The sequence below is a fragment of the Blastomyces dermatitidis genome, assembly GCF_000003525.1.
Source record: "Blastomyces dermatitidis ER-3 genomic scaffold supercont1.7, whole genome shotgun sequence".
NCBI lineage: Eukaryota > Fungi > Ascomycota > Eurotiomycetes > Onygenales > Ajellomycetaceae > Blastomyces > Blastomyces dermatitidis.
The window spans coordinates 251,793-273,699 of NW_025544780.1; the positions used below are offsets into that span (position 1 = coordinate 251,793).

General features: G+C 43.6%; 9 protein-coding genes across 9 annotated transcripts in view; 5 read left to right on the forward strand and 4 right to left on the reverse strand.

Annotated features, from left to right (window-relative positions):
• Positions 1-278, forward strand: part of BDCG_06559 (replication checkpoint mediator protein 1) — a gene marked incomplete at both ends in the record, with an annotated part of 4,853 nt that extends 4,575 nt beyond the window's left edge. Inside the window, one exon of the mRNA XM_045422310.1 lies at positions 235-278. Coding sequence (XP_045277977.1) covers positions 235-278 — 44 coding nt within the window. The remainder of the gene's footprint in view (positions 1-234) is intronic.
• Positions 41-2,574, reverse strand: BDCG_06560 (uncharacterized protein). The gene is made up of 2 exons (XM_045422311.1): positions 2,012-2,574; positions 41-1,939 (listed from the first exon to the last, which is right to left on the reverse strand). Exons 1-2 carry the CDS (start codon positions 2,027-2,029, stop codon positions 293-295), a joined length of 1,665 nt encoding a protein of 554 aa, XP_045277978.1. The 5' UTR covers positions 2,030-2,574; the 3' UTR covers positions 41-292.
• Positions 2,565-5,317, forward strand: BDCG_06561 (uncharacterized protein). The gene has a single exon (XM_045422312.1). It carries the CDS (start codon positions 2,676-2,678, stop codon positions 3,669-3,671), a length of 996 nt encoding a protein of 331 aa, XP_045277979.1. The 5' UTR covers positions 2,565-2,675; the 3' UTR covers positions 3,672-5,317.
• Positions 3,342-6,588, reverse strand: BDCG_06562 (nuclear protein). Its single transcript, XM_045422313.1, has 2 exons — positions 5,093-6,588; positions 3,342-5,025 (listed from the first exon to the last, which is right to left on the reverse strand). Exons 1-2 carry the CDS (start codon positions 6,495-6,497, stop codon positions 3,800-3,802), a joined length of 2,631 nt encoding a protein of 876 aa, XP_045277980.1. The 5' UTR covers positions 6,498-6,588; the 3' UTR covers positions 3,342-3,799.
• On the forward strand, positions 5,768-7,891 carry BDCG_06563 (uncharacterized protein). The gene is made up of 2 exons (XM_045422314.1): positions 5,768-6,905; positions 6,995-7,891. Exons 1-2 carry the CDS (start codon positions 6,876-6,878, stop codon positions 7,382-7,384), a joined length of 420 nt encoding a protein of 139 aa, XP_045277981.1. The 5' UTR covers positions 5,768-6,875; the 3' UTR covers positions 7,385-7,891.
• Positions 6,616-9,991, reverse strand: BDCG_06564 (uncharacterized protein). The gene has a single exon (XM_045422315.1). It carries the CDS (start codon positions 9,766-9,768, stop codon positions 8,149-8,151), a length of 1,620 nt encoding a protein of 539 aa, XP_045277982.1. The 5' UTR covers positions 9,769-9,991; the 3' UTR covers positions 6,616-8,148.
• BDCG_06565 (transmembrane protein UsgS) lies at positions 9,192-12,497 on the forward strand. The gene is made up of 6 exons (XM_045422316.1): positions 9,192-9,358; positions 9,430-10,266; positions 10,422-10,528; positions 10,588-10,760; positions 10,826-11,219; positions 11,332-12,497. Exons 2-6 carry the CDS (start codon positions 10,209-10,211, stop codon positions 11,698-11,700), a joined length of 1,101 nt encoding a protein of 366 aa, XP_045277983.1. The 5' UTR covers positions 9,192-9,358; positions 9,430-10,208; the 3' UTR covers positions 11,701-12,497.
• A 1,903-nt stretch (positions 12,498-14,400) lies between these two features.
• Positions 14,401-15,535, reverse strand: BDCG_06567 (uncharacterized protein; the record flags this gene model as incomplete). The annotated part of the gene is made up of 3 exons (XM_045422317.1): positions 14,401-14,472; positions 14,696-14,854; positions 15,242-15,535. The coding sequence occupies 3 exons, from the start codon at positions 15,533-15,535 to the stop codon at positions 14,401-14,403; spliced, it is 525 nt and encodes a 174-aa protein (XP_045277984.1).
• Positions 15,536-16,295: 760 nt separating this feature from the next.
• Positions 16,296-16,722, forward strand: BDCG_06568 (uncharacterized protein). The gene has a single exon (XM_045422318.1). It carries the CDS (start codon positions 16,387-16,389, stop codon positions 16,705-16,707), a length of 321 nt encoding a protein of 106 aa, XP_045277985.1. The 5' UTR covers positions 16,296-16,386; the 3' UTR covers positions 16,708-16,722.
• The last annotated feature ends 5,185 nt before the right edge of the window (positions 16,723-21,907 follow it).

The following is a 21,907-nucleotide window of genomic DNA, read 5'->3' on the forward strand; positions in this document are numbered from 1 at the left end:
GGGGGTGGGGGGTGGGAGTGACCGCTGTCGGGATCACTCTCCCTCTTGGGAGCCATTTTGGTTGATGCTTTCTTTTCTCCTTTGGAGGGGTTGTTTTTAATTTGGGGTACTGTTTGTTAGGGATAGTATTTTGCTTTTGAAATGAATGAATGAACGGAGTGTAAGGAGTTTTAATATAGCGGGGTCTCATAATATATGCGTTTGGCCGTTTCGTCTGTCTGAATATATTTCTAGGTGGCTTGGGTAAAGGTTCATTTCTCCAAGCTATATGTACGTAGTAAAACAGCTCGAGTCATAATACATCCCACTCAACACCAACAAGCCACTTCTCTACCTTAACATCCCTCCTTCGGGTTCCGGGTGCGCTTGCACTTCCAGCGACATCCTCTGCATCAACTGCACCTTCCCTATCCTGTCTCATTTGCCCATTACCTACCCTCCCTGGAAATTCCTCAATTTCCATCTCCCACACAAGGCCGCGACGGAGCCCTATTTTGTCTCCTTTTGCTACGATAGGAGATGCGGCAAAGAACGATGCACTAAGGCGTGGATGGCGGCCGGGATGTTGGCCCGGTGTATCAAAAGAGCCGCGACTGTGGCTGCGCGGTGGGTTGGAGATGGGTGCCCCGAATAGTAGGATTTTGCGGGACGGGGGATGTATGAAAGGGGGCCGTATAGATGTTTGCTGTTGTACTGTAGATGGGGTTGTGCTATTGGTGTCCGTGTTGATGATACTACTGGCAATAGCGGTAGAAGAATTATTTATGGGGGTCGTTGTGATCAATGTCACCGGAGTAGGATGGCCAGGTGTATACGTATTATGGTCGCTTTTGCTGGTAGATGCCTGATGTTGGACATCAACGACTTCGGCTACGAGGTAATAGTTAGCTACTCGCGGCGGGGGTGGCATTTCTTGCGTCACCCTGGGCGCTTGGAAAGCGCTGGCCTGTGTGTTCTGGAATTGGGAGGCGTGTTTTGCTGCTTCTGCTTCTAGTAGCCAACCACGGACGGAGGCGGTCATGCCACCCGGTACACAGATTGGCGTGGTAGAGTTGGACCGTCTGGAGCGTCCGGGGATAAGGGATCTTTCATCTGTGGTTAGAGCAAGATGGAGGTGCTCCGGTGGTCTGGAAGAGGTAGGTGGGAGGATGAAGTGCGGTGGTCGCCGTTGAGATGAGATCGGTGCAGTAGTTGGCTTCAATTGGGAAGGAGCGAAATGTGTAGACATGGAAGGTGAACTTTGCTGGTGGCGAAAAAGAAAACGGGGGTGCTTAGTGGATGATGAAGGCGGGCGGTTGAAGGTTGTGATTGATGGGAGCAGCAGGGTAAATGGTTCCGGGGCCAAGGCTCGGGATGGAGTAGTGAGAGATGCCAAAGAGGAGACGGGTGATGGCGGATGTAGTGATGATGGGGATGAAGATGGATGGGATGGACACGACGAGATTGGATCTGCATTGGGATTATTAAGAGCAGGAGATGACACTCTTCTGCGTTTTGCGTTGCGTCTTTCAGGGGTTGGAGGAAAAATGGAATCGATTTCAGCATCACTATCAAATCCCCCCGCGTCATCCCGAGCTCCTGAATGCCCTTCTAAAGGGGAAGAAGTAGGGTCATCATGGAATAAGATCTCCTCTTCATCGCTATTGGAATCTTGGATCTCATCCTCCCTTGAATATAGAAGGGGCAAGCTTCCAATTCGCCCATCAGAGTCCGTAAGGGCTGAAGATGAAGGGGCAATATCACTCAGATCAGCTTCGATATCAGAAACAGATACCTGCCCGAACTTTTCAGCAAAGCGAAAGCGAGGAATTGCTGCAAATTGAGACGCAGAGCTTGAGGGAGCAGTTGATCCAAAGATAAAGCGTGGAGTTCGCGAAACGGATCTAATTCCGGCAGATTGAGGAGCTCGACCCAAGGCATTACTTTGCCTTGTTGGAGTCTATATCATGTCAACCACGATGGTACAACTCTTCAGGGTTTCTAGCATAAAGTTACACCGCAGAGCACGTACATTAGTTGGAGCCATCATATAAGAGCTTCTATCAGAATGCGAAACGGCCCTCGTGAATCGCCCAAGTTTTTAGCTTGTAATTATCAAGTTCCCGCGCATGGCCCATTTCTCAGGGGTGTGGTTTGTCATCCGACATCCACGTATCTTATCTGACATTTGAACCGGGTCGAAATATTCAAGACCGTGTTTGCATTTGCTCTAAGCTGCTATGCACTTCGTTTCCTTTGCTTGTTCAGGCGCCAGCATCTCCTCAGGATAATCGGAGTAATTGTAAATGCGGTTTATAGGAGTTTATAGCAGCTAGTTTTGTATTATTTGCTATAAACTGCTCTGGAGCCTCCTGCATTGATTTCCGTCTTCTGGACAAGCTAGCCCTGCAGTTGCCACCGCTGCTAATAAGATATAGGAAGATATATAGATATAGGAAGGTCTAGGGGAATTTCTGTGCGGCTGGAGATGGTGGTCGAAACAAGGTTGTGCACTAAGTTGAAAGGGGGATAGCCAAAATATCGTCCCAAGGATCAACACCAAATACATTATCTCAACAACAACCTTGGAACAACAACTCTTCAAGAGGACAGCTCAATCGCTAAATAGACACCCCTTCAATTTACCCTTCATTCGCTTCCATTCCTTCCCCTTCCCCATTTCTATATGCAAGCAAATGCCCCCGCGCACCCTCCTCCTCACCCTTGACGCGTTCCACACCCTGTTCCACCCCCGCCTCCCCGTCCCCATTCAGTACGCCCAAGTCGCCCAGTCCCTCCACTTCCCCCCGCATTTTAGTAGAAATAACCTCCCCATAGCAGACCTCGCAGCAAAAATCTCAACCGCCTTCCGCGCCGTCTATAAGCACGAGAGCGCCTCGAGACCAAACTTTGGGCGCAATGTTGCCGGCTTTAGCGGGCCCACGGAGTGGTGGGGTAATGTGATTCGGGAGTGTTTTAGGAGGGTTGCGAGGGAGGATTGTGCGGTAGCTGGCCAGGATGCGGCTGAGTCTGAAGTTGAAGTTGAGGTTCCGGAGGAGTTGGTTCAGAAGTTGCTGAAACGGTTTGAGAGCCGAGAAGGATACCTGTTGTACCCGGATGTGGAGGAGTTTGTGGCTAGGATGAGACGGTGGAGGGCGCAAAGGCGGTTGCATAGGTCCAGTTACGGCGCTCCTCAGGACTTTGAGAGGATTGTTGTAGGCGTAATTTCGAACTCTGATGATCGGAGTGCAAATATCTTGACCAGTTTGGGAGTACGCGTTGGGTCGCTGGGGTGGACTACTCATGCTGCCAGGACTGTTACTACCACCGAAGAAACTAACTTGGATGGAGGAGATACACCGGCTGATATCGATTTTATCGTTACTAGCTATGAGGCTGGAGAGGAGAAGCCTCATCGAAAGATTTTTGATTTTGCTAAAGAGAGGGCAAAGAAGTGCATTGAGAGTGATGGATCTTTATTGCCCAAAGATACAGATTGGACCTGTATACATATTGGAGATCATTATGAAAACGATTACGAAGGGGCTATCAATGCTGGTTGGGATAGCTTTCTCCTTCCTAGAGATGGGGATGGGCCCGGCCTATCGGAATATCGGCATGGGTCTTCACCATCAGTAAAGCATCTACAAGCCTTAACTGACATATTTCCAAAGCTGGGCATTGATACATAAGATACTAGAGGTGGGAAAAGATGATGCAATCTTCATATTATGGTCCTGTTGTAATACATGGGTGGAAAGCATTCACTCTACTCGCTTACACACTATGCATACGAATCGAGGGACAACTGAGAAGGATATCAAGAATCATCAGCAGCCCGAGATACGACCTTCAGCGTATCCAAAGCAATATTGCTTGCCCATTTAACGATCCTCTTTTCCTTCTTTGACGCCACAATATCCGTCTTCGCAACAACCTTGCGAATAAAGTAAATTAGGCGCGGGACAATCTGCGGCGTCTCCCGGGTTCTCATGAACACATCCGCCAGTGCCTTTTCGTCAAATTCTTCTCCATCCGCTTCCTTAGAACCTGACGGCGCTTGTTCATTCCTCCGCAGTTTCCTTAACCTCTTCTGCTGCGTCTGTACCATAACAGTCACAAGCAGCAACTCAACGAACGTCTTCGTCTTCGGCTGCAGGTACGCAAAGTCCAAGACCTTGAGGATGCCCAACGTAAGCGCACCATCCGCAACCATGCTACCGAACATTTTCGCCAGATTCACAATAGCTTTGCTGGTCACAGCATTATCGCTGTTTTCATCGATATCGGCATCGAAATCCTCCTCGTCCATATCACCCTTCTCACCCATACGCTTAAACACATCCCATAACGAGAACATGAACGCCATCTTCATTCTCCGCTCCCCGCAGAGCTTCCGCGCTATAAGCGTGTAATACGGATTATGTGCTTCTTCCTCCATCGCGCAATGCAGGACAACGCGGGGGATCTCTCCCTCCTGGTTGCGTTTTAATCGTAGCTTTGCAAGCCGGACATGGGCATCACGACAATCGGCCGCGGACATGATTGCCACAAATATGGATCGCCGAACGTCAGTATTCATGCGATGGGCTCTGGCTAGCTGTGCGAGATCGACTTCATTACCACCGATGTCATCGGCCAGCGTGTCAGGCAGAGCTGCAGCAGCATCGATAACAACCGGCGCAGATTGGTTGGTTGGATCGTCGTCGTTTTTCCAACTTGCACCCACTAGCCACCATTTCCCCTTCTTGGTGGAGTTGTGGATATCTGTGCGGCCGATGCGGATGGGCTCGCTGGCACGGATGGTGCGCGAGTTGTTGAGCGATCCGAGGATTTTTCTCATGCGTGTGATGTGCTCGGATGAGATGGCGGATGCCGTGGCTCCAGTTTTCATTCTGTTGTTTTTCAGGTCTGTCATTGTTTCGATCATGAATTTCGTGCGGACGGATAAGGCGGCCTCGCCGATTTGGGAGACTGCGGGTTGGATCAGGAGGATTATGTCTTTGAGAGAGGACGGGTCGTCTTGTCGGAGTTGGGGCCCGGAATCTAAAAATGTTTAAATTAGTAAATGCAACTTGAATGTTTAAACCAGCGCGTTGTAAATAGTACTTACTTCTAATCATTTTCAGAAGTAGCTCCGTATTCACTTCATTTATTTCCTTCAGGAAGAGGCGGATATAGTCGAAAATCAAGCTACATCCGATAACATGGAAGTTATAAAGATGCGACAATAAGGAAATCGCATTAACCATCTGTTTACTGAGCCCGCCATCCTTCCCTTCATAATCCTCATCAAACTTTTTAACGATCCGTTCTATAAACTCCGCCCCAAAGTCCATGCCCAATACCTTATACAGAGCCGCTATGAAGCCTGCGTGCAGAATGATAAATGTGTCCTGGAGAGTACTTGGATCGTACACCATACCCATCAGCAGGTCGATTAGTGTAGTAGTGACGCTGTGCCGTGGATAATCCTGATAGAGCTTCTCGACATCTCGAAGGATTGAAACGAGATTTGCTTCAGAGAGTTTGTTAAGGTGGCCCTGGGCCTGCCGTCGTAGACGGGTTAGGGACTCGGCTTCGCTGGACGATGGAGCTCGGAGGGATGGGGGTATGTATTTACGCGTAGTTGGTTCCGAGGCCACAACTGGGGCGACGTAAGGGTTTTCTCGCGTTTTTGGTTTGGGAGGTGAGCCCTCTTGTTCTTCGTCATCAAATCCTTCAAATCCTTCAAATTTATTCTCGTCATCACTCTCGCTATTCTCATCACTCGCATAACTGCCCTCATCTTCAGAATCCTCATCTTCACTCTCTTCGTCACTAGCCGCCTCCATCGTCTTCTGGGTCTTTCTAGCTACTGCTTGCGCCTTCAGTCTCTTCCGTTGCAACCACTCATCCCCTTCCCTCTTCCTCTTCCGCGACTCATCGTCCGAATCACCCCCATCCAAATCACCAAGCAAATCTGCTAATCCCTCATCATAAAACGATTGTGGCAGCTTCCCTTTCTTCCCCTTAATACCCAACTTTTTCTCTAGCGCAGATATCTCCATATCGTCCGCCGCCAGTTTCTCCTCCACAGCTCTCGATATTCTAGGTCGCACTGTAGAACTCTCGTTTCCGCTCTTAGAATCTTCTTCCAGGTCCTCCTCCTCCTCCTCCTCTGATTCAACCTCAAACTCATCATCGGCTTCTCTCCGCGTCTTCAAAATCGACTTTGGCGCCGTTCCCGCATTCAGCTTCGCATTCAGTTTCGTTTTCCCGCTCGCCTGTCTACCAATAGACGGAGCACTTCTTCGCATATTTCCATCGCCATCCCGCGCGCCTCCTTGAGACAATTTCCCTCGCTGCCCATGCTGCGCCCTTTTGTTGTTCGCCCGCTCCACTTTCCGCTGCTCTTTGCGGGAGAGGCGCGCATTGTGTCGGCGATCCCCTCTACGCGCATTCGTGGGGTCTGGAAGGCCTAACTCCTCTCGGAGCTGTTTTGGGAGCTGCGTCGTGTTATATAGAGGGCGTGACATAGTCGTGGAGCGATAAGACTGACTGGCTAAACAGCTCCTACGCTTGGGCTAAAGCTAAATAAATTTTCTAGTTCTGGATGGGGAATTTTTTTTTCTGCCCCTCGAGATGGAAGGCGGTGTGCGGAGGTTCTGCTACAACCCCACGAAAGTCCGATTTGGGGAATACATCAGCACCTCATGGTGGTTTAGTACAGACGGCGGAACTCACGATCCCCGATGTGGACATTACTTGCGTATCTGATATTATAAACTATACATATATCCCTCAAGTAGAAGAACATATAATCTCGCAAGAAATCCGATAAAATCTCACAAGATCAGCTCTCACAAGATCAGCTCCCCGCTCACACTCCGCCCACATATATATTGCAGCCCAAGATGTCCAGCCCGCACGTCTCTAATGATGAGGTCCGTATATTCACCATACGAACTCCCTCTCTCACATAAATACATGAAAGGAAGAGCTAAAGACCTAACCAATGCAAAACTAACCACAGTTCTTCACGGCCCTAAAAGCCCTCCTCACAACACAGTCCACAAAAGCGCGCGGCTCCATATTCCTCACGCAAAAGCGGTTACCTCCCCTCGGCACAACTCCAATCACCACCACCACCACCACCACCACCTCCTCCTCCTCACAGTCAGAAGCGACCCCATCAATATCAGCGTCGCCCGCACTAGCACCCGTGCCTGTCCTTGTCCGCGCCACAAACGGCCGGCACAAAGAGGCCAAGTCAAAGGTGTCAACCGTCGTACAACCGGATGACATTGAAGGGTTTTTTGTGCGATATGCGGAGGTCTGTAAGATGGGGATGGTGGGGATGAAGAAGAGGGATCGAAGTGGGAGAAAGAAGGGGAAGGGGAAGGGGGGAAAGGGGAAGGCGTAGAACCGGGATTGCGCCTTACGGTATGGGAGGGGGTTAGTCACATGTGGCAGAGGGTTCTTGAGATTATGCCAGCTTACATTTGGTTGTCTGGCGTTATGGGGGTTTATTTTTCTTGAGGGGTTATGATTTGCTTAGTTTGTATTGGAATTGTGATGTTTCATTTTATTGAGATAAACGGGGATCCAAGGGCGGGAGCTCTGAATATAGAACTTTTAGTGTGGAGTTGAGATTCTGACGTAGACTGAAAATGTATTCGGCCCATTTTCAGCAATATGAAATATACCCACATAGCATGAGATAGTGGAATCTTACAGACAAATAAATCTTAACTCTTAAGAAACGCCGCATCCTAATACAAACATAGAAATGTACATAGAGGCAGATCATGATAATAATCCAGTAATATCAAAGAAATTAAAGAAGGACAAAGGAAATGAACGCTTATGCATATACAGAATGCATGTCATGAGAAAAAGGCCGTAAATCAATTCAGCTGGCAGAAAATCACAAGAGCTCCCGTTAAAATACTCGCCTATAAGACAGACCGTACTTACTTATCCGCCAAAGAGTAACCCTCCATCCATACTCGCACATGTTCCCATTCGCCAGTTAAAACAAAAGACTAACATGTCAAGCGACGACAGCTCTAGCAATATCCATTCGCACATTAAAATGCATTATGTAGTTTCAATAAAGGGTATAAATCGAGAAGAGAAGCGCTTTAGACCAACCTAGGAGGTGGTGTACATGGTCGATTGATATTATCAGTCTAGCTCGTCCTCCCATAGGTCAATATGGCCGGCTTCGGGGCTGGAGTCGTCTGCATTTGCTGAAACAGCTGCTGACAGGGGGACGCCAAAGTCATCTTCACTCCAGATATCATCATCTGAATCAGAGGGATCACAATCATAGGTTGATTCAGCAGAGTTAACGGCACGAGGACCGTCTCCGTGTGCGATCCGAGCAGCAATATGTAGGAGAAGAGCTAACACTTGAATCGGTGTTCCCACAATGATGGAACAAGTTTTCTGAAGGATTGATGTGGTCATCTTGTTGATTGGTGATTTATCTTCGGGGTTGTATATGGTTGAAAGCGGCAGCATGGGTGAAATCTCCCGCTTTCTAGGGGTTTGAACACTGCGTTGGCGCGCGGTTGAATCGGGATCCGTGGTGAGGGCAGAAGTAGTTATTCCATTCATGTGACGGGCGAGATTTGTTACATGGTTGGTTGAAGCGTCTGAGTCTACGAATCCATTCTCTTTCGAAGCTGGAACATGCTCCTCTGGGGCGATGGGTTTAGGTACAACCGTAGCTTCGGAATCTTCACGGGTATGGGTCTGTTTGAGGAGGATCTGTGGTTGGTCTGCATTGACAAAAGGTTGGGGGTCGAGGGGAGACGGAGGATCAGAGTATGGAGGCGACGGAAGAAGGCCAGAATGAGATGACTGAAACGAGTGGAACGAGTCCAGGCTTGAGGACAAGTTACCACCATCCGCTTCACTTTCGCTGTCAGGGAGGGCTTGAAACCTAGCCATGATGGAATCAAAGTTATAGGTAGGTTCTGTAACATTTCTGGCAGTCCTAGTCCTAGTAGGAATCGATACCGTTGGTGACCCTTGGTAATGGAATATGGAGGCACGGCGTGCTCTGGGTGTGTTGTCACTCCCATCCGTCGCCACTCCATCCTCGGTGTCTGCCCGGGTGCTCGCTGTATCACTTCGCCAACATCCTACGCCATCTGAACTGGCGTCTCCAAAACTCAATTTCCTAGGTTCAAAGCTTGGGTCCAGTTTCGGTCGCCATGCTTTCTTCTTCCGCGGGGTGTTCGCATCTTCGGGCAACTCGACTGAAAAGCCCCTCTTGAAGGGACAAGGAGTGACCTCATATCGAATAATTGCGCGAAGAACATGCTTCAATTTTTCCACTTGCTCCTTATCTTGCTCTGTTTCGTTCGGTAGTTCAATACGGTAATAGGTAAGGCGCCGTATTCTGATGACGAAAATGGAAGCCCCATCCACGCACCAGCATTGACAGTTCTTCATCAGAGCCTGCACGACGTTACCAGACTTGAGAAATATGGTTGACCCGGGGACATGTTCGATTTTCAAATTACCCAGGGCCACTGTCCTCTCTGTCGATAGGCGCCACGGCAGGGTCTCGACAGCATCGACCACATAGTCAAGATCTGAGGAAATATCGCTGGGTGGGGGGATTTGGGCGGACTTGGGGAGTTCGAATTTCACGATTTTGGCATCGCTGTGGTGGAATAACACCTCGTTGGAAAGCGAAGCCGCGCCATCCACGGAATCTAGGCTATGACGCAGCCTCACAGGCAGGGTGTTGGAGCGCTGAAGGGGTTTGGCAGGGTCCATTAAGTCAGTCATCCGCAGCGGCGGGAACAGTCAATGAAAGTTGACATGGAATAGAAATCACAGAGAGCAAGGCTTTACGGAAATGCCGTAGATGTATGAAAACAGAACTGCAAGCGGATGAGGAAGTAACCGTTAAAAGAATGGACGAAGACTGTATCAGAACAGAGGATGAAATTGGGTGTTATGGCGGCAGTGGGGGGTGTTGTGGAGCTGAAGATCGATGGGATCAACCCGGACAGGGGATGGCTGGCGCTTAAATAACTAGTTAACTAGGAGCTTAGAGCTTAACTAGCCGCGCCATCATCAAACATTCATTCACCTTTCAAACAAACTTCCATCCAAGAGAATAAATATACATGTTGACAAAAAGACCTCCTTCTCTGCTCTCCACAGTCTATCATCTGCCATTAGCTGGCTGTATGATCTAGATATTGCCACCCAAGGAATCAGCCATGTCTAATTTCGAACCAAATGCCATTATTCGCGGAGCCCAACTTACACTAGTAGGAGGTCAGTCCTCTCATTGATGCCCAGTCTATGCACAGATCTCAGTTGCATTGTAGAGCTGCAAATCATTCTGCTGGAGAGATCTGTTTATATGCAGGAACTTCGGGGTGCATCTGGCTAATCATGTTTACTTTTTTGTCTGCTTGTTGCCCAATTAGCCCATAGAGCTCTTCAGAACCCGTCACTATTTAAATCGGTGCATTACAGGCAAGCAGCCCTGGCAGTCTGTGCCGGGATTGCTATTCGACTAATTATTTCTATTCCGGTATGTATAAGTAGATCATACTCTGTTAGGAGGCTATGTCTAACACGTTCGTTTTGCAGGTTGTTGGCGTAAAGTTCGTGATATGGCTTCTCTCCTGGGTCATCGACCTGGAGGCGGCAACCTGGGACGATAAGATACTCAGCCGTCTTGACTTTGTATCAACATACGTTCTTCAGGTGCCATTCTTATTAATGACCTTAATGCGCTATGTTACCCCTACTTTGGATGACATGTATGTATTTCAAGCCAAATCCCCGCGCCTCTTTGGCACGGTAACTCAGTATCTCACTTCCGAAGGTTTATGGAATCCCTCCGATGGGTTGATTCGACCTACATCCAGAAACACAAGTCCGATAACCCAGAGAGTTTGCGAGCTTTGTATTATCCCCATCTCAGGATGTATTCGACCAAGAAAGATAGTTCCACCGTCTCGAGTTTGGGCTCGTCTTTTAAGACCTTTGTGACCCGATATGGCCGGAGAACTGCCCTCTCGCTTGCTGTATACATGGTCTCGCTACTTCCAGTTGTTGGGCGATTTGTGATTCCAGCTGCGAGCTTCTACACCTTTAATAAAGCCGTAGGACCTATACCGGCTCTCGTCGTATTTGGCTCAGGACTTGTTGTCCCAAAAAGGATTTTAGTGATGTTTTTGCAAAGTTATTTTTCGTCTCGTAGTCTGATGCGAGAGCTGGTAAAAATCCCTTCTCCTATTATCTGTTCATCCTGCGTTATCCTTACTTAATACTGCATTTTACATCAGCCGTTTCTGGAGAAACTCACTGACCACCATACCATGTTAAAAGCTTGAACCATATTTCTCCCGTATAAAGTTCACCAGAGAACAAAAACGGCTCTGGTTTCGGGATCGTGAAGGTGTCCTTTTCGGATTTGCGATTGGCTTCTATACTATGCTTAGAGTACCTCTCCTCGGAGTTCTACTATATGGTATCGCAGAAGCTTCGACGGCATATTTAATCACCAAAATTACTGATCCGCCCCCTCCACCGGCATACTCCGAGGGTTTTGCGGCAGGTCAGATAAGGTGGAGAAACAAGCATGCATTCTTACGATTATCATTGGATTCTCTAGATGTGTACAATATTAAGGCTGCTGGCGAGGGAGAGGCTGCCGACAAGGGAGATGGCAGGGGGCCGCAGAAGAAGTTCAGCTGAAGTTCTAAGGGTAGGGGATTGAATTACGTCTGTACGGACTACTAATTATTCACGGCCTAGAAAACCAAATGCATTACTTTGGGCGTTTTTTGTTTAGTTATTTCTTGGGTACACTATGTGAATGACTCTGGGTTGCCAGGTTTTTGCCTAGATTTCTCTACCATGCTAATTTTAGGGAATTTACCTCTGGCGCGATGGAATTACCTAAAATTAACTGAAGTATTTTGCTCGGATATGCCCTCCACGTTTTTTCAATTCAATCCAAACTTTGAGAAGTATCATTCAATCTACAACCATTCCCCCATGATCTTTTTTGAGGCATTCCCTGCTGGACGTTATATTCAATTTAGAATATCCCCGAGATCCTTGGACCATTCCCTTCCGCGAGAGCGCATTTCTTCACCTCCAGCCCCCCTACATATTAAGCCTTCCTGGCCCCATTTCGATAACGCTCGTTCTTTGAGTCTCTCCCTCATATGAATCCCTTCTATCCACCAATTTTCGACCGACTAGGTGGGCTAGATAAGAGGACCTAGCCTATCAAATTTACTTCTATGAATCTGGGATAACTTATGCTGACCAGCATGATACCTATTTCCACTTACACGATTTATATTCGTGGCGTTTAATATTTACTCTCCTTACATCTTAGGAACCCTATCATCATATTGTGAGGGTATATATTCTACTATCTAACTTTAAGGTCGGGTAGAAGAAATACCCGCCTTTCGCCAATGGGCGACACACTACCCTCCGAGGGAGAAGCACAGGTCAAATGATGCTTAAATAGACAGCGGTTTCTTCTGACGAGGATCATTTAACGAGCAAAATGCCGGCTTCATCGGTTAACATTGCTCAAACTTGGACTGCTATAATGTGGTTTGGGTGATTATCTTCGACGCTCATATATATACGGTTTCGGGCTGTTACGTGTGAAGCTATCACACTCTTTCTCTGAAGAGCTACCAGCCTATCTAGTTGGGGTCTTTTGCTCGGGGTTTGGGCATCTAGCCCGTTTGCGGTCGAAGAGCTACGAAGGCGAGAGGTCAGCTTGAAAGGTTCATGGAGTGACTCCGTCATCTTTTAGAGTGCTGGCTGGGATTTCAACACACCCACGAATAGCACCTCTAGATAGTGGAGGGAAACATAGAAGGGAGACAAACATATCCAATTTCTCTATTTTTGAAGGAACAACGGGCGGCGGAACGAAGTATTTATGGACGATGATATCGTGACATCTCGCCAATACATCTTCCAATGCGACGTGCCCTACTACCTTTGCTACAACAGCGTACGCTCTCAGCCTCCTTTTTCTACCGCTTCGCGAACGCCTTACTTCGCTTATGAGGGGTTTCTTCCAACAGCCCCTCGAGAAAACAGATCGCTTTAAACCACTTTGTTACTACTCTCCAAAAGTCCGGCTCTCCAAAGGATCGAACGGTTTACGGCAGGAACAACGGTTAACAACATCGTCTGGCGTTTCCAACAACGAACGAGGGATGTCCCTACTTAGTATCGTTGGTAGTTCCACTTTCAGGAAACATTATGCAAAAGACCTCATGGGAGCTCTGCGGTAGCATATCTGCCTATTTGCTGTTCTCCTGTTTCTTGATTGCTTCTCCCGTACATTCGATCTTCTCCAGCGAAGCTTCTCTCGGGTGAAAAACAGGATGACCTTCCTGCATATACCCCCAAATGACTGAAGGATATGATATTCAACTGTTTTCATGAGCAGAATATGGTGCAAATCTCAGTCATTAGTCCCACTTACCGACTATCAAATGATCAACTTAATGCAGTGAAATTAGACACCCACGAACATGGGAGGTCTGGCATACTGGACAGGAAAAATTACTGCCAGCCCCGTTTGAACTCTGCGGCAAACAAACACCGATGGTGGTATCTGCAGCCGGAAACTCCGTGGAGAGCAAATCGTTAACGTTAACGGCTGAGCTAGGGAAGAGAACAGCGACACTTCTATGGAAGAAGGCAGAGGAATTGTCGTCGTCATCGGCACCTGGGATTGATTCCAACACTTAACACGTACTTCGAGTAAGGCTGCCAGCGCCATGTCAGGGTCAGGTTGTGGTCAACAGAAGTGGAGGCAGGAAGTTAGCACAGCTCATCCGCCAAATATGCGTTACTATCATATCGCTGATGATTCTTTCTGTCGGTATTTAGATAAAATCACTCATGATCATAAGATCCCGTGAATAGAAGCGATGAGAGGCCATCTCTATCCTCCGTCACATAGCATGGTAACATGTCACTGCGCCTTCGTCCATAAGATGTTCCGAAATTCCCAGACAACCCAGATATCCCTCCATGATATGTTCGGAATCAGTCTGTGGCCAGTCATCCAAACCTACATCTGGAGCTAAGGCACTCTCCTAGCCCTCAGAGCAAACAGCAAGCAACAAAGTCGGAGTTTATCAACCAGATCTTACGGAGAATTATCACACATTTTACGGCGTTGTGCGGCCGCAGACTGAAAACTATACCACTCAAACATCTTTGGATACTTTTCATCGGGATGTCCGAGGACAGCCATCTATTTTCGCTACTAATGGTCTGCCTTCCTTCATCCCTTTAAGGAATTAGCTCAAGGAGTCTCAGAGGAAGAAACAAGTCTCTACAAAGGGCCTGTCTGGTCTAGCCCCTCAAACATACCGTGATTACTCGATTAAATGAGCAACGATATCAAGTCTTTCCAATCAATCGGCGACGAGTTTCATTTTTGTCGCCGGACGGGCGTTGCAACAATCTTGAGGACTATTATGCTAATCAATGTAATCGAATTCCATACGCAGAGTGCACCTATACATACCAGCCTAGACGGTTGGTCAACTACTCTGATCAGCCTATAATAGATGGAATGAATCAATCTCTCATCTAATACATATCAAATCATATCATATCTCCCACAATCATGTCTGCCAATATCACTTCTGAAGCTCAGTTTGTGATTATGAGGAATCATTTCAATACTACATACACTATCAATCACTGTGAAATATGCATCAGCTGTTTCTGATTGAGGGAATTCGAGCCAATCCATAACTGTGAGATCTCCACAGGTCGTATGGTCTGCGATAATTGCCATTTCCGTGATCTCCAGTGTTTCACTATACTCCATCAATGACTGCGACAAGATCTGTGTAGTCATAAAAATCAGCCAGTTTCTGACACTCTTATTGATCTTGAGGAGACAACACTTTCGCTATTCGGTAACAGGATAATAGAATTACTCGCATTAGGGGAGAAAATTCCATATTGTTGCAACCTTGTAACGGCGTCCCTGCTGAAACATCATCGGAGACTCCTGATTCTAGATATCAATTTTCCAAAAGCAATGAAAATTGAGTGTCCGTCCAGCGGAAAATCGCCATAGTTCAGCCCGGCCAGGATGTATGGTGGATTCGCTTCAAGATGATTCGACAAGCGTCCTCACAGACGTTAGCTTTTCCAACCTTGGTCTATCGCAGTTTAGTCAAGGGCCAGGTTCTGAGTTACGCCGAACGCATTCCCAAATCTGACTTACCGAATTTCGCAATGACAGCCACATAACAGAAGTGGACGATATCGAATACCCACTGGAGATTCCGGCGGCAGAACACGATGCTGAGAGGATAGACGCGGATATTTCCGTCCATCTTCTGCAGTCACCAACCACCCGTCTCCCCAACGCCCGTCCGCCATAACCCGGCGATGTAGTCATTCTGCAGACATACGGTGAAACAGCAGTCCAGCCTGGTTGCAAAAGTGCGGCAGAAAATGGACCGGTAGAAGAATGCATCGTTGCGCCTATGGATGAGAACCGAATCGCCAGGGGCATGGGGTGTGTGCCAACTGCCAACGGGGCAAAATGAGCGCTCACTGCTCACTTAACCGCAATCAATTTTACACCAAAGTCGCCGACGGTCTCCTGTTAGGAGGCAGTGTGTCCAGTTACGACCAAGTCAGGCCATCCACCTCGAGAGGACTAAGTTAATGCTTGAAAATTGGCAGCTTCCGCCAGCTTCCACCACCAGAACCCGCTTTCTTAGATTGTCAGCCTGAGTTCGAAAGTGCTGGAGACTTTGCCTCGGCGAATTGCAATCCTTCCTGTGTTGTTTGACTCCCAAAATCTTGTTCTTTTAGACGAGACTGGAAACCACCATACTTAAGGATCCTTATATGACAAAGTGAATCTTGCCACTGGTCTACACTGGAACCACAAATCTACTCTTGATATTGAGTAGTCCTCCGCCGCAATATGCATCTACCTTATATTTCAAAGGCTGTCATGGGATGTATGAGTTTCATGGTACAACTTTTCGCAAGAAATGCAGAGCTGCGCCGACTGCTCTGGTGGGGCTCATTTGGAATTTATATACTCTTCATCGAAAGGCCTTGGCAATCTCGCTGGGAATTATCCTGTCAAGAGGAGCCCTTCATGTAAGCACCTCTAAAGAAGCCACCAGCTATCATACATAAATGCCATCCTCATCCGGTCTCAAGGGTTTCGGGGGGGGGGAGGATAGATCCTGCAAACACCTTTCACAGTAGCAGCCTTCCTTATAGAAGTTTAGCTGCACGTAAAAATGATGTTTCAGAGTGTATCTAGTGCAAGTCAATAAAGGGCACCATCACTGCAGTGGATCTGTCCATGCAATGTTCTCACACTGATTTGTGTGAAGTCATGTCATGAACTTACCCCTGGAGTCAACCTTCGTCTTTGACGTGCCTATCTCCTCCCGATTCCTCCTCATCTGTCAACGAGGCCAACTCCGCCGCCAGAATTGCCAGCTTTCGAAGCGCTTGCCACCAGTCATTCACAATGGGGAAAATCGTATCCGATTCCCTCCTCAAGGGAACCAACCATTCGAAGTACTAGCGATCGATTTTATCACAAGTCTCCCAGTCAGCGACGGGCATGATACCGATACCATCTTGACTGTCACCCACAAGTCCTCTAAGCTAGTACTCTTAATCGCTAGGCAAGAAGAACGGGACGGCTCCTGTTGAGCGAACGAGATCTATAGGCGTGTCATCTGTCATTGTCAACTGCTGTTAGCGATCATGTCTGACCGGGACCCAGGCCAGTTGGTCCCCGAAGCAAATATATGATGAAAACCCTGGTCAATAAAAGTGGAGAACTTCCTTCTTGGGGTTCTTGGCACGAATACAGCTCACTGATTGGTGTAGAGTTAAGTGAACATGACATTGCACTATGACTTCTTGCCGCCTGCGGCTCTACACATCTCATCAACCACCTTTCACAGATTCTTCAAGAATGAACAACATATCAAAAGCCTGCATTCACTGCTTATAAAACCAGTCTCTTGATCAATTTATTTCTTTACAGCATTTTACTACTTCTACAGCTGTCTGTCTTCAATACTGCACTCAGAGAACTCAGATATTATAATTTTCTCTTATTACTTTTTTCTATTACTGATTATCTTTTTACATTGTGTAAAACTGTAAACAAATATATGAAATGAAATTAAATTCTTTTATAATCTATCACATCTCTGACTGTGTCAAGGTCTTATAACGGCTTCACTAGACTGACTGCTGAGATTATAAATTTCACATTTAATCTCATTTAATCTGATCTCATACATTTCTTGATATGAATTCTGCTGAGACTGACTATTAAAAAAACATGTAAAGTAACTATATATCAGATCTTAAAATGAAATCATGACTTGAAAAAAATAAGAAAGTAATCTTATTTAATCTCATTTAGTCTTATTCTTGACATAAAGTTACTATTTTTAGACATTTTAAGGTTTTTTTTAAACTATTTTTAATTTTTTAAAAAGTAATGCTTTTTAAGAGTAGATAGTAAGTTTTACTGAAATAGTATGAAATTACTATCTAATGTTAAAACTGTGTAATAAGATCAGTTAAATTGATAATAAAACTATTAAAAAATCTAGTTCTGATCTCAAACACAGTTACATAGTCAGTCTAGACTTTACACAGCTTATTACTTCTAGACTAATTATGTAACTATATCTAGACTGACTGTGTAACTGTGTCTGAGATCAGAATCAAACTTTACAGTTATTATATTATCTAAAAGTATTACTTCTGATCATGATTTGTATTCATTACATTGATCTCAAATCATGTTATTTCAAATATTAAAGATTTCAGATTCACTTTTCAAATAAAAATCTAGTCTCAGATAAAGAATATGTTTGAATTCTTAGTCATATTTTTATTCTAATCTCATTATTGAGAATAGTATTAAATGAGATTATGAAATTATTTCTCACTTATATAATATTATAACATAGTGCTCATTTGTTGAAAATTCAATAGAGAGTGTTATTAAATATTATTACTTTTCTAAACACAGATTATAATTCATATAATTTTGATTATGAAAAAAATATAAAATATAAAAAAAAATAAAAAATAAAAAACAAAACAAACACAAGAAAAAATCACAATAAAAAAAAAAGAAAAGAAAAAGAAAAAAATAAAAAATAAAAATAAAAAAAAATCAAGATTACAGAGCTGCAGTATTCTTAAAATACTCACTTCTCAGAGTCTTTACAATATTTATCATCAACTGTGTATCTCTTACAGTGAGAGTAACACAGCTGTGATAAGTCATTGTCTTAATATTATCTAATAAATAATCAGTATATATCTGTATAAATGTGAATAATTAGAAAATATACACTTAAAAAGTGTGATCAGAGTGAACTCTGCTGCTATTTAAATAACATTAAGAATAGAACACTGAAATCAATGATTCTTCTCATCAATTTCATGAATAAGATATATAAAGATAATCTTGAGAAATATAAGATTCTCTGACTTCTGATAAAAATGAATCTCACAGAGAGACTCTATTTTCATAATATCAGAGAGTGAGTATTATTAAAAAGTGTTACTTTCATACAATGTATATATACTTACTATGATAATTTATTCTCTGTATATGTAATTAAGAGTTGCAGCTTTCTTATACTACATGACTCTCTCTGAGATGCTGCTGTTGATTTGCAACTCATACAGTCTTTCAGTTCAGTATACACTGTGTGTATACAGCTCTACATGCTGAAGCTGTATTAATTATTATAATCTGATATGATACTCACTTTTCAGAAGCTATGTTTTGTTTGAGAAGAAAGAAGAAAGATGTGATTATTGTTTTATTAAGAAGAAAATGAATAATTAGTATTATTGAATATAATTTAATTCATCTGTATTTAAAATTTGATTAGTCTATACTCTTCAATTTGAGGATTTCTATGAGTGTTTTAATAGTTTTCATACCAGCTTGAACTTAGTGATGAGTTGAAGAAGAAGAGAAAAGAGAGAAGAAAGAAATAAGAATAACTTATCTTTATAATATAAAAATAGAGAATCACTGTAATTATTCTCTCTAGTAATAAAGATCTGTTTTCTGCATGTATCTCTGATATAGATTATATGATAAATGCATATAAAGAATACTAATAGTGTATGTATTGAATAAAGATAATATTACTATATAACACTGTAGCTGTTTCTGTACATCTCTGAAAGCTGTTAATAGTTTCTTTATCTCTTTATATTTGATAAGTTAATAATATATTTTAATACACTCTCTCTTTCATCATTATTATCATTATTATCATCATCATTATCATCATCATTATTATTATCATTATTACTATCATCATCATCATTATTATTATTATATTATTGTCTGTCTTCACTTTCTCTTCAATGCTTATTAAAATTAATTATGTTATTTCTCTTCAAATATTCTGTGATCCTGCAGATCATCAAGGCGTGTGAGTACTATTACAGATTGAAGAGAGAGAAGAAGAAGATGTTCAAGCATAGAGAGATAGATTACAAGACATGTTATAATGCCTTAAAGAGGCTCTGTAAGAGAGTAGAATGATAATGATTTTAAGTAACACTTCTGATAGATTTAGACTGAACTAAGTATAGAAATAATACAGATAGCACTGCTTGTAAGAGATTGAAAAAGAAGATAGTGAAGAGTCTTATATAGTAGTAATAAGATCAGAAGAAGTTCTGAGAATGATTTAAGATCAAGATAAAGAGAGAGAGAGAGAAGAAGAGTGTTACTGTAAATAAGTAGTAATAGAAGAAGATTGAGAAGGTATTGAAGTAGAAGATAAAGAAGTAAAAACTGATAAGTTTTTTATTAAGAGATAATGATTTTTAATAATACTTCTGTTCTCTAATTGATTAGCAGAAGCTGATAGAGAAGAAAATTGAGATCTTATTCAGATCTTGAATGCACTTCATAATTCAGAATATTGAGAAGACAGCTCTGCTCTCTGAGCATGTCAATCTGCTTACTACTGAGATGGAACCTGAGATAGCAGATCAGAAAATGCAGGATTTTGAAGTATAGATTGACCTGGCTGAGAGAAAGCAGTAGAAACTCTTCTCTGAGAAGACAGCAGAGAAAGATTTTAAAATGATTATCATTTCAGATGAGAAGAAGAAGAAGAAGAAAAATGAGAATAAGAAGTGAATTATGAAGAATAATGAGAAGAATGAGAAAGAGAAGAAAGATAATAAGTAGAAAAAGTTTTTTTCTTTTTATATTAGTTAGTTATAAGTTCATAACTATTAGTTAATAATTGAAATTAATTTTGAGTTTTCAAAAATTATTGTACAAGTTGTAATCAATTATCTGTCAGGTCACGTGATCTGGCTTACTAATCCTTCCACCATATAACTTCTCACAAAGCTAGCAACCTTTCAATCATACAAGCTTTACACCTTTCACAGGTTATGAGACTCATTTTGCGCAAAAATTGCTGCCAATTCGGGATTCCTTATCAATATAATCTATTTGAACTACTGCTTCATTTGATACACTCATCAGGAGTTAAAATTGTCTTATTCTATCAGTATTGATGTGTTTGAGATCTTGATGATCAATAATACTACTACTCACTTAAAAAAGAGACTTGCAGAAAACACACCACATTTGCAAAAAAGCAAGAAAAAAAAAAAAGAGAACAATATTGACAAGAATTCAATAAACAAATATCAAGATAGCGGATTCAATATGATCATGCTCACACACATGTTCACAATCTTATGTCCTTTTCACTGAATCAGTTGCAGTTGATGATGATGATTCTTCACACTCATACTCTGCCAGTGAACATCCTTCTGGAGCCTTTGAAAGCTTCATTGTCAAAACACTCTCTCAATTTGAAGCTGGTTTGAATACAGCTTCTGACACAGTCAGGCCAGCCCTCTGATCTACTCAACAGCTTGATGAAGCTGGTTCTCTTGATAAGAATATTAAACACCCAGATATCTACTGTTCAGGTGAGGCAATATCAGACCAACAGATGAAGCATCTCAAGATGATACTTGAGATGAATAAGAGAAAGCAAAGAGTCTTAGAACTTGAACTATAACTGAAAAAACTTCATCAACAGAGATTCTCATCCTTCACAGTTTAATCACAGAATATCAACAATCATTCTATCACTACATCAACAGCCACATGGAATCCTAATCTTGATAAAAGATTGGAATTCAACCTTTATGAACCGAATAGCCATGTTGACAAGGCAATCTCTCAATTCAAGAAAGATGTCAAGAATACTGTGAGATTAAACAGTCTGACTGGCACATTCAATTACATCACATGAAGCATCTTCATGAAATCAAAACTGGTTGATGCACAGTGCTGATATATGATAGAGAAACAACAGATTCAGAACTCTCTACAAAGAGATGATAAATGAGCATCATTCTGAGATGCCAGAAACCGGTGGCTCTACACATTCATCTCAAACTCCTTGAATGCAGGTGTCAGACCACATTTCTTCAAGTATGATGAAAATCAGATTGCCTATACTCTATGAAATGTGATTGAACAGGAATACTCTGTCCTCAAAACACAGTTACACTGTGAGACAGTTCTGAAATTCATGTCTCTTGATGACACACAGGTCATCAATCTACACACATTCTTTAATAAGTTCTGATCTGTCATTATAAAATTGAAGATGTTGAATGCTTCTCTCTCAGATGCATGAATATTTGATATCTTCTACTCAGTTCTACTCAACAATTGAAGAAATTATGTTCAGAAGAAGATAGAGGAGATACAGGATTTCAAATTCACAGCTGTGATATTGAATGTTAATCTTCTTATGAAGGAGATCTGTTCACAGCTTGATTCTTCAAAAGATAAAAAGAATCTGCAGAA